Here is a 14,659-nt window from a genome sequence, read left to right on the forward strand (position 1 = left end):
TTTCGAAATACCTTTTCGATCAAGTCGATACAAGCTAATAAATCCATTCCGAAATCAATGAAAGCCCAGTTGATACCCTCTTTTTTGTATTCTTCTTGTTCCAACACAAACATGTGATGGTTGAAGAACTGCTGAAGTCTCTCATTTGTGAAGTTAATACACAATTGTTCGAAACCATTGTACTGTGTTTATCAAATTCAGAATTTAAAATATTATGTAAAATATTAACAAGGCAATCAATGTTTCTAGTAAATAATTGTCGTATTTAAACGAAAACCACCGATGTTTTTTTTTTTTTTATGTAACTAAAAACTATTCATTCAAAAGTAATGAAAATCAAGATAAATCGAACAATTCTAACAAAATACTGATAACGTTTTTAAAATAAAAAAATGTATGGAACATATTATATTAACCTATGGATACACTTATTCAAATATGCTATAACAAGAAATGGGATATTGATAAAAAAATATTACTTGCATAACAAGTTCATAATATGTAATATAATACAATAATATATGAAAAATAAATTATTGGCTTTTATGATATTAGTATATTAAATATACATTTTAATATACTTAATTACAATTTATAATACAACAGTAGGTAACTGTTGTATTTCTAATTGTAACTAAGTAAATTATGTATATTATACTCACGTCGAAAATTTCAAAACCAGCAATATCCAATACACCAATGAAATGTTGACGTTTTTGTTGTGTGTCCAAAGTTTCGTTACATTTTTTGACCATGAATTTGAAAAGTCTGTCAAACATACCCTTGGACATAGCACCTACAGAGTATGCGACCTATGACAACGGTAATTACACAGTAAGTACATATTTTGGTAGGTATAGGTAATGCAAAATAGTAGCACAGAGTTAATAATTTATAAGGTATATATAGGTAGCTGGTGAAGGAACTTATAAAAAAATAAAAAGTACACTTACTTGGTCCTTGTTACGACCTTGTGTAACGAACTCGTTTCCTACTTTAATTCTGGGTTTCAATAAATTTTTGTACAAATCATCACAGTCAACGCCCAACAATTTTGCAACACGTGCACCTTCCTACAATCAATAATAAACCATGGATTTTATAAATATGAAAATCAAAAATACAATACTATGACATAATAATTACCTCAGTGCCGTCGGCTTCAGCTTGTTCCTCCCGACCACGTTGTTTGAATTTCATACCTCCCATGTGCATGACTGAGGCAGTAATCTTATAAATGTCATTCTTTTCTTCTTCAGTGAATCCAAGCACATCAAAAGCTTGCTGTTGTTTTATAAATATAAAGATATACAAAATTAGCGTAGGAAAAATAATTAAAAATTTGAATTAGTGTATTTCAATTTAATTGAAATACTTGAAAAAAAAAAGATAAAAATGTTAACGTGATTCGTAAAAACACGTCCAATGAAATTTAAAACTATTTATTGTATTGAAAAAAAAATAATCTAAAAAGGAAATGATTTAGAGTAAAGGAAAAATTGAAGGTTGTCTTAGACTTGAGTCAAAAAGCAAATTTTAGTCCAAGTCGACAAGTCTGTACAAGAAGCAAAATACTTACAAAAACCTAAGCAAGGAAACACAAAAGCTTATTATAAAGCTACATAAAAAATATAAAGACGTAAACTTACCCTCACTCAATCAAAATACAAAATAAAAGTGAGGAACTTATGAACACTTTCAAAATATTATAATATCTGTTTGAAGATGAAATAAAATATAATAATATAATAAATTTAATAAAACAATGAAGGATTTAACATGTGTATTAAAATAAGCTAAGCAGAGAAAGCTCCCCGAAATATAAGGAAATATTAATATTATGTTTTATATATCGATTTTCAGTATGATGAAAATTTAGAAGTTTCATCAATCATTAAATGTTTTGTATACATAAATATATTATAACTGTAAAGGCATGAGACTCACATCGGTAAGTTGAAATTCTTCTCCGTCATCCATTCCGGGAATAGTGATTTTTCCTTGAGATACATTGTTGTAATCATAGATGTTGTTAGATAACATACACATTTCTGCCAAAGCAAGCGATTTCAGTTAAGCATGTAATGTTTAATTATACTTAATACGAAGACATTTTATATTTATACACAATATACATATATCTAAATTATTATAAATAGTATAATAACATTGAATCGACATATAATACTACTAAAATCATGTTTGTCAAAAATATACTTTTATTTAAAATAATTTTTTTAAATATTGTTTTTAAAGAACATTTACAACAAACATAATTCCTTAAAGTTTTGCATGATGCTATTATACGCTTGCTAACATACACAATAACATAAATTTCGGACAATACAATAAAGCATATGACGCTAAAATATTCAGTCATATAAATATCTAAATAAAACAAAAGATTTACAGTAAAAATAGTCATAATATGGCAATATGCACCCAAAATGTAAAATGAATACCTTTTTTTTTATATGTAATGTACGGTTTTAGATGATAAATATTTTTTTATTTTCCCCTGGAAACCTATAGATCGCATTTTATTGGCTTGGTTATGCTCGTAAATAATCGATAATAATTACAGCACATGAATAGATGGTGTATTCAAAGTAAATAATGAGATTACACGAAGCGCAGGTCGCACTTACATCAGTAATTTGAAATTCTTCACCGTCATTTACTCCAGGTATTCGAGTTTTACCTTGGTTAACGTAATAGAAGTCTGAGATTCGACTCTTATTCAATAAACACATTTCTGCGTGCAAAGTGCATAAAACAGTTATTAGGTATCACAAAATTATACATGTCCAAAACAAACAAAATAAAATAAAATCATGATATGCTAGTACATAATATTGTGAAGATATTTCAAGTTACATATAAGTTTTGCGATTGACTTGAGTTTTAATAATTATTAATATTATTAAGTAATACACTGCAGATAGTCACAATATAGTTTAGCCAAAACAATCAAGCCACTTGGTATTCAAAGATTAAACAATGACGGTAGGAGAAATTCAAAAGGATGTTCGTTTAGAATGCTCATTTATTATTTTATTCATATAATAGTTTTGAAATTGTAAGTGTTGAGAAGTTTTGAAGAATTTAAAAATGGTTAGATATTATGTGATTGAAATGAGCATACTTAAACGAAAATAGGAATAGACGGGGAAAGACTTACATCAGTAATTTTGAACTCTTCTCCGTCATCTACACCAGGTATACTAGTCTTTCCTTGGCTGACGAAGTGATAATCGTTTACATTGTTGGACAGGAGACACATTTCTGGTTAAAAAAACAAACCCCATTTGTCATGCATTGGGTTTAATGAGTAAAATTGATATAAGAAAATATGATCTCATATATCTCATTTACTAAACACATTCGGGTATCGGGTTCAAATCAAAACTATTTCCTGTACACAAAGAATAAAAAATTCCAGAAATTGAACGCGCACTAAGAACCATCAAATATTTAACTTTCATAATAATTGTGTTGGATTTTTGAAATCGTTAGATCGATTAAAATAATTGAATATAAAATTAAAATATGCAATTTCTGGAATTATATTCTATTGTGAAAATGGTATAATATTAAACTAAGATATTGTTCAAAAACCAAAATATCTCCCATATCCGTAATCAGTAGTGTACGGAGGATTTTTTTCGTAAATAAGTCAAATGTTAGAATTAAATTAAAATATCATGATAAAATCAAACCATAATAATTTGAACTAATAAAGAACCATTTATACGGTAAGAGTTGTTTAAACGGTCTGTAGTCTGTATTTATTAAAACCTTGTACACTACGATTCACGGTGTTTTAAAACTAATTTTTTTAATGTTAAAAAAAAAATTTATTTACATGACTACAACAGCTAATGTCAAAAATCTGTTGGTCTTTTCTATTTATAATACATTCTATACACTTTGGTCAAAAATAAAAAATAAAAATCACACACTCGACGGTTTGAGACTAATTTCGGTCATCAATGTATATATTATATCACGCATATATATAGTATATAGTTTGGGGCATATTTTTTATAGTCTTATCGTCTGTAGGTAGACGTTACGCCTGTACTAGTTTTGTAATGTACGGCTAGGGTAGTTTATTTACATAATTGTATACACTCGTAGAATTTCTACATAATAGATAAAAAAAAAAATGCATCTATACTACATCATCTACAGTAGCTAAGACGCCCAGCATTTCGACTAATATCAGTAGGTACGAGGAAAATATACGTGAATAGTATATTATTATGGAATAAGAAATAATATAGTTTAAGGAATATAGTGAGGATAAGACCGATTTGTAGGCTCTTACGTCGGTCAATTGGAATTCTTCTCCGTCATCCATACCGGGGATAGTAGTTTTTCCCTGTGATACGTAGTGATAGTCGTGGATATCTTGACTCAGCATGCACATTTCTGTGTTCAACAACCAATCAGTGTTATTTGGGTTCAAAAGTGGTATGGTTAGTATCGATCGAATAGACTACGATTTCATTCGCCAACGTTTTATCGCAATTATTTTACCTTACAATATTATTATCTATATATATATATATATATTATATATATATATCATTTCCTCCCCATGACATAATATAACCGCCACCCACTTTACTGTGTATGAGAGCATTAATACAATTTAAGAACAGTTATTTGATTTTTTACATTTAAGTATAAAAAAAATATTATTTTTATTATAATATATTATATTACCTTTTACGCCTTTTACGGATCCAGACATAATTTGGTAGAAAATGTGGTAAGATCTTTCAAGAGATTGTTGAGAGATGACACGAGCTTTTTCCAACAGATCTGTAGTGATAAAACGTTTTAAAATTGTGGGTTAGTTTAAATTATTTTACTCAAGTCCAAACGATATTTATGATCACGGCGTACGTCATCGGTTATAATCAAGTGGATACAACAGGTATTTATCATAAAATGTACTTACAAGTTTCGATATCAGCTCCGGCCAATTTACCAGAGGGTCCGAAATGAATACGGATGAATTTACCCTAAGCATTACCACAAAATATTATATAGTATAGTGTGATTTTAATATATTGGTGTTAAAGATTGTGGACTTACGAAACGAGACGAGTTGTCATTACGGACGGTCTTAGCGTTACCAAAGGCTTCTAATACTGGATTGGTTTGTACAACTTGATCTTCCAAGGAACCCTATTAAATAAGATTACATATTTGTTAAAGTAGGTCCAATAATTATTTTTGTACTTGTAAGTATTCAATTTTAATAATCACCTTCTTCTTAACACCACCAGCAGCTTCATCTTCTTTCTTTGTGCTAGCACCAACAGTGGCGAAGTACGCAATTACCTTCTTCGTGTTTTCAGTTTTTCCAGCTCCAGATTCTCCTCTGAATAATAAAATATAAAATATAAATATAACAATGATTTTAATGCAAACTAAATTAAATAATGACTTACGTGATCAACATAGATTGATTTTCTTTGTCTGAAAAAAAGAAAATGAAAAAAAAACATTGTTTTAATATATAAACTTTACAATGGCTTAGTAATTCGCATAATATTTATAATTATGCTTAAACTCTTATCGATGATTAAAATTAACACTCAATGAAATGAATTTATCTTTAATTAAAAAATAAATCAAATATTATACTAACTTGTAAGCATGTTGACATAGGCGCCGTCAGAAATGGCAAAAATGTGAGGTGGAACTTCATTTCTCCTTTTGCCTCTGTACAATTTAGCACAACGGTTGGTGTACACGGGGAATCGTTTGTAAGGATTGATAGCAACACAGAACAATCCGGAGTAGGTCTGAACATATAAATATTCTCTAAGTTAATTTTAAAATACAAATTTACAATCAACATTACAATAGACACTTGTAATATTTATGTGGGTATTACATTTTAAAATATAATCGTTGTTTGTATAAATATAAGTTATCCATATGATTTTCTAATTTAAGAAAAAAATTATATACGTATTTGTATAAATCACGTAATTATTTGTAAGTGTCTTTTGTAGAAATATATAAAATATACATTGTACAAAAAAGTCTAATCTAATAAAAATTTCATTCAAAACAATCTACTACTATGATTTTTACACAACCAATAAAACAAACATGTTGTACTCTATAATATGTGAAGCCAATAGGTGTTGTTCTCTTGAACAGGGTTCACCTAGAACTGTCGATCCAATGTCATATTCGGCCGACAGTGATAGCAAAACAACGAACACACAGGATAGGTAGGTATTTTGGTTTTACTGTACAAAATGAAATATTTATGTCCCGGAATATCGAGATACAATAATATATTTCAATAAGGATAAAATATAAAAATCAAACAGAATTTCAAAACAATGTTTTTTTTGTTAGTCTGGACATTTTTTTTCATTGGTAAAAATGGTCGTGTAAAAGAAACGTGCTGTGTCACAATTTCAATTTTCAAGAATACGAACTCAGCGTTTGTTATTTAAAATATGTATAGACAAATAATGTAAAGAAAGTTGGCTGATTAAAAAAAAATATTTTAATTTGATCTCAAATATTTTCCTAACAGTAAAATTAAAACTAATGATATCATCTCGATACCTTATAAGTTATAAGTAATGTATATTAAATTATATTTAATTAAATTTGTTGATTATTATATTTAAATATTTAACTAATGTTATAAATTATAATTATTGTATTCTTGTATTTTATTAGGATAATTTCAGGAACTGAATTATACAGGATGTTCTAAACGGGTTTCAAAATCCAAAAGCATGATGCACGTAACCTCATTCATTGGCCACCCCAACACTTACGTAAATGAGCTTATGGTAATATCTTTCTTTCAAGTTATACAATACAGACGCATCGTTCAAATATGTCAAATTTGACATATCTTCTGCTTTTTCATATTTCGGTGGGTTCACTTGGCCCACTTGGTCCTTTTTGAAATCTTTTACCTGACATACCATAGAAAATGTATATTAGTAAAATAAGAATTGGTACTTACGTAAATTAATTTGCAAAAGTATCGCTGCCTCAAGTTGTGCAACACACTGGCATCGTTCAGGTAAGTCATGTCAGCCATGTCTTCGGCTTTCTCAAATTTTGGTGGATTCACTGGATACACATTATCTTTTTTGAACGGTATTTCCTATGCGATCCAAAAGACAACGTGTAACATTGAAATGCAACATATTTTATTCACCCATACAAAACTTATCTGTCTTTTACTTTTGTCCTTCATATTCTGGTGTATAAGGTTTTATTTTTATCGATTTAGTTCTCGTTGATGCATTTTAGAACATTAAGTTATTAACAGTAAGAACAAATTAAAATCAATGGTTAGCTATACTGATAAACATTAACTTACTAAAAAATCAATTTCTAACAATATTACATTGAATTTCTGTGCATCAGTAAGATTTGAATATATCTAAATTTAAATTATTTCTACTAAAATTAAGAAAATAATATTCTCAAATATGTATAAGTATATCATATACATATAAGTAGTAAATACGGACGAAATAAAACCATGTAATTATGAAAGAAAGTGCGTAGAAATATTATAGTTAATTTTTATCGTATAATGATAATTATCAATATAATACAATTTTTTTAAATAATTAATCATCAAAGTATATTGCAGTTTAATGTTATTGTTATACCCCTCACCACCCCATAGGGTATTTTGAATACTTATAATATTTAATTTTATCTTAAGTCTATCCTACCGATTCATCAGTGAGTAAATTGAAAAATACATTTTTAATTTGTTGTTGCAAATTATTTACTTAACACAACTAACTGTGTTATAGGTACTTTATTAGTACTTATATACCTATAATACAATAGTATATAATGTTTATCGAAAATTAACTAAGAATATTATCCCATTAAAAAGATAGTTATTAATTATTGTTCATAATATAAACAAAATATATAATGCGATTTGTATGAAATATTCCGAAAAATGCTAACCTTAACTATACCTATTAAAAAATAAATATTAAGCATCACATTGAAATATCCAATAGATTTTAAAATATATTTGAAACATCATCAAACTTACCTCTCCGTTAGGTAGAGCGACGGTGACCAAATCACCTTTGGTTCCTCGGATTTCTCCCTGGAGGAAACCTTCTGCTTCATCGGGCACCCAGCAAGCCTTTTTCGCATCATAGGGTTTGGTCTGATCGATTCTCTTCTGTTCGAGCGATACGAACAAGTATGGGGTTGGATCTGGGTCATCGCCTTCTTGTTTAACTACACGCGGCATTTTTGTAGTTTGAAGAGAAAAGGCAAAGAAACAATTTGTTGCACGTCGTCACACACCTCTTTTATTTATGGTGTTATTTGCGACACTCCTAAAAAAATAATTCGCGGTCAATTAAATTTGTTATTGTTTATCACTTTATATAAGATATTGAGTTTTACTAATATTAATTAATGCGAGTACAGTATTGCTGACGCTTAAATTCCAAAAACAAAAAAAATTTAATTTAAACAAAAAAGAAAAATGTAAAAGAAAAATCGTTTAACGAAGATCAAACGGCAAAACTATTCACCGATTATTAACGTTTCGTTTTTATAAGTTTCAGCAAACCCGAAGTCGGTAATAATATAACTCCGCAGTGATGGACGCACAGTAAAAATAACACATACACACACACAACAGGCACAACAAAATGTTAGGTGACACGATTTTTTTTAAATCGAAAAGCTCTTTATCGCATATTTGAGGTGCCTGGAGCTATACATGGCTTGTATATTATTAGAAGCTTAGGAGCCCGAGCCAAGTAATGCAGACCCGGGTGGACACTATACAGACCGAAATAGATCGAACGGAAATGAACGTTAATGTACGGTATCGATGTTATAGACGCAGTCAGCGAGAAGTGTTTATTAGTTAGTTATAGTATTTTCGATTATACAAATAGACATTAACTATATTAACTGCAGTATTCAAATGCATAAATAATATGCACTCGAAAATTGTAAATATTTTGCAAGATATGTAGTGTATACCCGTCAATAACGACTTGTCCAAATGTATTTGAACTTTAACAACGGCGGCAGCCCTGCCGATTTTCTATCGCATATGCGTTACGATTCGGTTCTGCGATATTCGAAAGATAATCAAAATTATCATCAAAGATATATTGAAACACTCGATTATATAATTGTATTATCTATAAACGATTGAAAATTGAAATCGGTGTATGTCGAAGGTACCTACTAAACATTACCTACTATACATCGGGCAGGTCGAACGAACTCTGCACGTTCACCTATTATGGTGAATGTGTCAATTCGGTGCTCTGAACGTTGGGATCGTAAAATATTATAAATAATTAAATATTGGCAGGAATCCAGAGTTCTCGGTCGTGTGTATGAAATACGACACGCGGCGGCCTACATTTCGCGGAGGAAGCGAAAACTAAAAAAATTCTATTATTAGACTAGCTCGGACCGGCGAAAAACTTCAAACGATTTGCTCGAGGATCTCAAGCGTTTATGAGGTAAACCAACACGTGTAGATTTCGCGAGCGTATAAAACGAATAAAAAACGGTAAACCGATGGTGACGGGTAAGCAGGTGTTGGTATATAGAGGTATAATTACGATGCACATGGATATATTACCAGGGTCTGGATGGAACACGAATAAATGATAAAAATAAATTTAAAAATTATACCAGAGAGTTCGATGTCCGTTGAGGTTATTTGGCGTACACTGCCGCGTTTGGTTAGACGGCAAACAAAAACAAAACAAAATCTGCGCACAAAAACAGCCGCCGACACTATATATATTTTATTAATGTATGATCACCGACGCGGCGAATTCGATTTTCGACGAATTAACGCACGTATTACGTCGTAGCACTAAAAAATAAAAAACAAAAAAAAAAATAAGATCACGACTTTCACAAGAAAAGAAAAACACACACTTTGTTGAATTAATTATTAATAATATTATAATATACTACTCAACAGCAGAGCACTATATATCATATAAAATTAAGATATAATTATATTATATTATAATAGATATTAATGTAAAATTATTATATTTAGCGGTTAAATCATAATACAATATTATATTATAAATACGAACTCTAAAAGCTCACTGTCAGTAGTCTTATTATTATCATATATTAATATATGATGATAATATTTTAATATTATTAATATTATAATAATATAATATAGTATGTTATCTACACAACAATAAGCGAATAGTAGTGTCCGAGGTGCGTATATGATATTATATTATATTAGATAGTACCTACTCGGCGGTTGAGACGTAGAATGAATGGGATTGTCCCGGAGTTTCAGCATGTGAAAAACCCTAGTCTCCCCACCACGGCAGACGGACACCCCTTCCACCCGCTGATCATAGCAGTTTCCACGGCGGCTGTGTTTTATTATTTTTTTCTATTTCTGTCCACGGGCGGCCGTCTGCAACGCGATCCCGGTGCCCGTCACAAACTCCATGATTGGTCAAATGCCGTTCGTCCGTCGGGGCCGCCGGGCAGGGTCCATTTTTAGAAGGACCACCGCCGCCGCCACTGCCACTTAGCTCGTCGCTGTCCACCGCCAACCGCCGCCGCCATCACGGAATCCGTCATAAGCGATGGACGACGAAGCGATTTCATTTCAATTTACATTACTTACCTTCGTTAAAATATTATAATTAATTTTATAATAATTAAAAGCAATTTTTTCGTTTCTTACCTTTTTTTAGGTATACTTTCGATCTCTTTCCCTTACTTTTTTTCTCACGTGAAATCCTTGTCATCCGCACATCGTATCAGCCACCAGCGTCCACCACCACCACTAACACAGCAGCATCATCACCACTACCACCACTACTACCAACACCACCTCTGCTGGTACTAACCTAACCACAGATGCCGCACTTGAACCACGCACGCCATGGCCGCCACTTGGCGCTTTTGAATGGCGCCGAGTTATTCGCCTCTATTCTATTACCTCTAACACGCGTTCCATCAACCAAAAACTTGTTTTTACTTTCTGTAGGTGCTGAGTTTAATAAAATCGACCTATACCGTTTTTGTTTTAATACACTCAGTTAATGTTTTATTATTTCTTATACCTTATAACTTTATAACCATATGACCTATAACCGTTTCGTTAGACGTCTCTACTTTATAATATGATATACTAATCTTGCGATACGCCCATGTATGTAATATACTGTTCTCAAATGATGGGTTGTATTTTGTAGAAAACGCAAAGGATCTTCTTCTATTTAATATGTATATCGCACATCATTATTTTCTTTTGACTAGATATAGCTCTTGGCCGAAGTCAGAATGATAATCGTGCCAGACTACAGTGCAATAACATTTAAAGTATAAAAAAAATAACCATCGGCCGACTGCAACATTTTCATTTTATTGCTGTCTGCAGGCCCTGCAGGGACGACATTATTATACTACGTATAACGTACTACGTAGGACGCTATATATATTGTATGTATATATATATTATTCGTATAAATCAGATGTGCACAATATATTTTAGAAGTATGTTTTTTTTCATGACTAATTAAGTTAATTCATTTTCGTACAGTTTTAACTCATAATTTATAGCATACAAATTATTTTTACTATCTACCCATAATTATTATTTTTAAAGCTAATATTTTATATATCTTAAATAAATACCTACACCTGACAAACTATTTTATGAATAACACTAACTTAACAAGCTATTAATCATAATACCTATACATGGTCTAAATAATATACTAATAATTAACCAAATTGATATAATATAAGTGTTTGTCTTTTTGCTCTATTATAGCTTATATAAGTTTCAAAACTTTCCAAATATACATCGTACAATGACATAACTACCTGTCTGTCTATTGTATATACTATTATAAAGCTTAATATAATTTATACAAGATTTATGACAACATACACCGATACACCATACACCTACAAGAGGATATCACATACTCACATGTGTTAACTTCGACTTGCAATAACTTACAACATTAAACATATCTCCAAATTTTGCGTTCAGCACTACTAACTTTGATACTGATAACTCGATTATTAAAGTAAATTGATATAAAGGTAAAAACTCTTTTCGTGTTTGTTACAATAATAAATACATTAATAAACGAGTTATAAAATTTTAATAATGTTCTTAACAATCTGGAATGTGTATACATAGTTTAAAAATTGAAATTTCCTTATGAAAACTAACTTACCTTCCTACAAGGCTAGAAACACAAATAATTTGTTACCTTTAACTTCTAAGTCTAATTATAGGTCATTCACTCAAATATAAAATAACCTAATAAGACAAAATAGTTTCTACTGAAAGCAAATTTGCTTTTTTGTATAATTGTATAGGAATACGTTTATAAAACGGAGAAGCATATACACGTGAGTGGTAATGTGGTGTTCTGTTCTTAACAGATATGTATTATTATTTTTTTTTTTATCATTAATTTTAACATGATGTTATGAAGTACCTAAAAATGTGTTAATTCTACTGAACTTAAAATATTAAAATATGTATTACTAAAAATCAATTTTTATTTTTATCTAATTTACCGTAATAATAATTTGGATAATAGTTCAATCAGTCGATCTCATTTAATATAGTTGAGAATACCTACATCAGACGTGTTTATTTAAAAAAGATATGTTTACATAATATAGCAAAACGTTTTGTACAAAAAAAAAAAAAAAAATGTCTAAACGAATAATGAAATGGATTAAAAAAAGTAAGTAATATTATTATTATTTTTCATACGTAAATACCTTCCTATAATAATATTATGAGGTGTTGGTATCACAATATTAATTTTTATACTTTAAAATTTAAATTATATTTTTCGTGAAGACTTAGGCATTATTGCATATTATATCTTTATTTTTAATCAAATACAATTCAAACATTTGTTTTAGTCAGTAATTATATATTAAATCCTCATAGTTGATAACTTTATTGTTAACACAGGTATATTTTTAAATAAATATTATTTTTCAACAAAAAACTTAATAATACATATTAGAATATTCCATGTATCTAATATTTAATATTTTAAATACTAATACGGTTCAGGTTTGATGAGGATCAATAATATTTCAATAAATAATATAATTCTGCTAAAAATGTTGGTTTCTTTAAGCCATAAATTGCTGTCGGTTGTATTAACGTACGAGTACGGTTAATTTATCGTTATTTATAAAATATAATATATTACGTGCATTAAATTAAACAATTTGTGGGTGATTTATATAAAATATTTTGACTCGCATAAAATAAAATACATATTACTCCCTTGAATGGGTACTAAGTAAACACAACTATTGACAAAAAAATAAAAATACCACTATGTACATATTGTAGGTATAATTTTTTTTCAATTTTGACTATGTTTTAAAATTTTTAAAGAAATTTGTACAAAATATTAAATTGTAATAAAGTTGACTTATTTTATTACCTCTAGATTTTCATTGAACCGCATAATATATATTTATTATTTAGTATATTTGTTTAACGCCAGTGATAAATTTTCAAGACTGTTACAAAATACTTAATATTAAATCTAGTCAAAATAATGTTACGAGGTGTTTATGAAAATTTTAATTTACGTATTCAATAGTGTAACATTAAAAACTAAATATATTATTAAAAATTTCATAATTTTTAGTATTAAACTAATTGTTTTCTTAAATATGCCACAAAATATCTATTAAATTATCAGGTATAGCGAGTGTTTTACATTATAGGTAAGAATATTAAAATTTTTAATTATAATAAATAATAGGTTTATTTTTTCCTTAAAATTACTAAGTTTAATTAATTAATGATTTGAACTAAATTTTTGTTTGAGGAGTGATATAACCAAAATAATATTATTATTTAAACGTATTTAAGTTAAAAACTTTTTACAAGTTTAAACGTTGATGTAAAAAATGATTGTAGATCAACTAAATTTGTATAATATTATATTAACTTACCTATTACCTATTAAATTAGTTAAATCGGTAGTATACAAATATTACACTTAACTGCGCTCATACATGCAGACACAACTGGTAAAACAGGTTTTTAACTTGTGGAATATGATATCGAAAAACAATATCCCAATAGGTACATAAACTTAAGCATTGTTCAATTACTTCAATTCTAAACATATCGACCAATTATATTTAAAATGTTAATATTTATAGTTTAATACGTTTATCATCAACAATATATTCAATCAATGTATATAATATTCTAAGTTACGAAACTTTGCAATATATACAATATCAAATGTTATTTGATTTCTATATCCAATTCAAGCGGATAAAACTTGAATATGTAGTTAAATTCATATAAAATAATTTAAGAATTCAGTTATAATTGCATTAATTTAAAATAAGATGCTGCAATGTTAAAATGTACTGTATGAATATTGAATATAATGTGTTATTTCTCGTACTTAAGATGAAAACGTTAAATAGAAAACATTATGACAAACAATTTTAGACAACCATTTAATGTGTTTCATGACTGTTGCTGGAGACTAAATTTAATATTGTCAACTTCTGCGGAATATATATCTATTTTCGTATATGCGCGACGATCTGCAACATTAAAGAAATAGTTGTC

The 14,659-nt window shown here is 29.0% G+C and overlaps 1 protein-coding gene across 42 annotated transcripts in view; it reads right to left on the bottom strand.

The window, feature by feature from the left end:
- The window catches only part of Mhc (myosin heavy chain), a 28,604-nt gene extending 18,283 nt beyond the window's left edge, over positions 1-10,321 (bottom strand). For 7 of the 42 annotated variants that reach the window (XM_089228891.1, XM_015519720.2, XM_089228903.1 and 4 more), the window contains exons 1-13: positions 9,709-9,848; positions 8,084-8,378; positions 6,825-6,968; positions 5,666-5,822; positions 5,466-5,493; positions 5,281-5,395; positions 5,107-5,199; positions 4,970-5,033; positions 4,732-4,830; positions 3,182-3,285; positions 1,147-1,284; positions 954-1,073; positions 663-812 (exon numbers count right to left, since the gene is read on the bottom strand). In XM_089228891.1, the coding sequence (XP_089085017.1) occupies positions 663-812; positions 954-1,073; positions 1,147-1,284; positions 3,182-3,285; positions 4,732-4,830; positions 4,970-5,033; positions 5,107-5,199; positions 5,281-5,395; positions 5,466-5,493; positions 5,666-5,822; positions 6,825-6,968; positions 8,084-8,290 (1,419 nt within the window). In that variant the 5' untranslated portion in view covers positions 8,291-8,378; positions 9,709-9,848. Of the gene's footprint in view, positions 1-11; positions 183-662; positions 813-953; positions 1,074-1,146; positions 1,285-1,947; positions 2,052-3,181; positions 3,286-4,330; positions 4,435-4,731; positions 4,831-4,969; positions 5,034-5,106; positions 5,200-5,280; positions 5,396-5,465; positions 5,494-5,665; positions 5,823-6,824; positions 6,969-7,018; positions 7,163-8,083; positions 8,379-9,708; positions 9,851-10,298 lie in introns of those variants that run through there. The other 35 variants (XM_015519744.2, XM_015519730.2, XM_089228900.1 and 32 more) reach the window with 20 other exon arrangements.
- Between the last annotated feature and the right edge of the window lie 4,338 nt (positions 10,322-14,659).

The sequence above is a fragment of the Diuraphis noxia genome, unplaced genomic scaffold (genome assembly GCF_037042655.1).
Source record: "Diuraphis noxia isolate RWA-SAM2 unplaced genomic scaffold, SU_Dnox_SAM2 contig0005, whole genome shotgun sequence".
NCBI lineage: Eukaryota > Metazoa > Arthropoda > Insecta > Hemiptera > Aphididae > Diuraphis > Diuraphis noxia.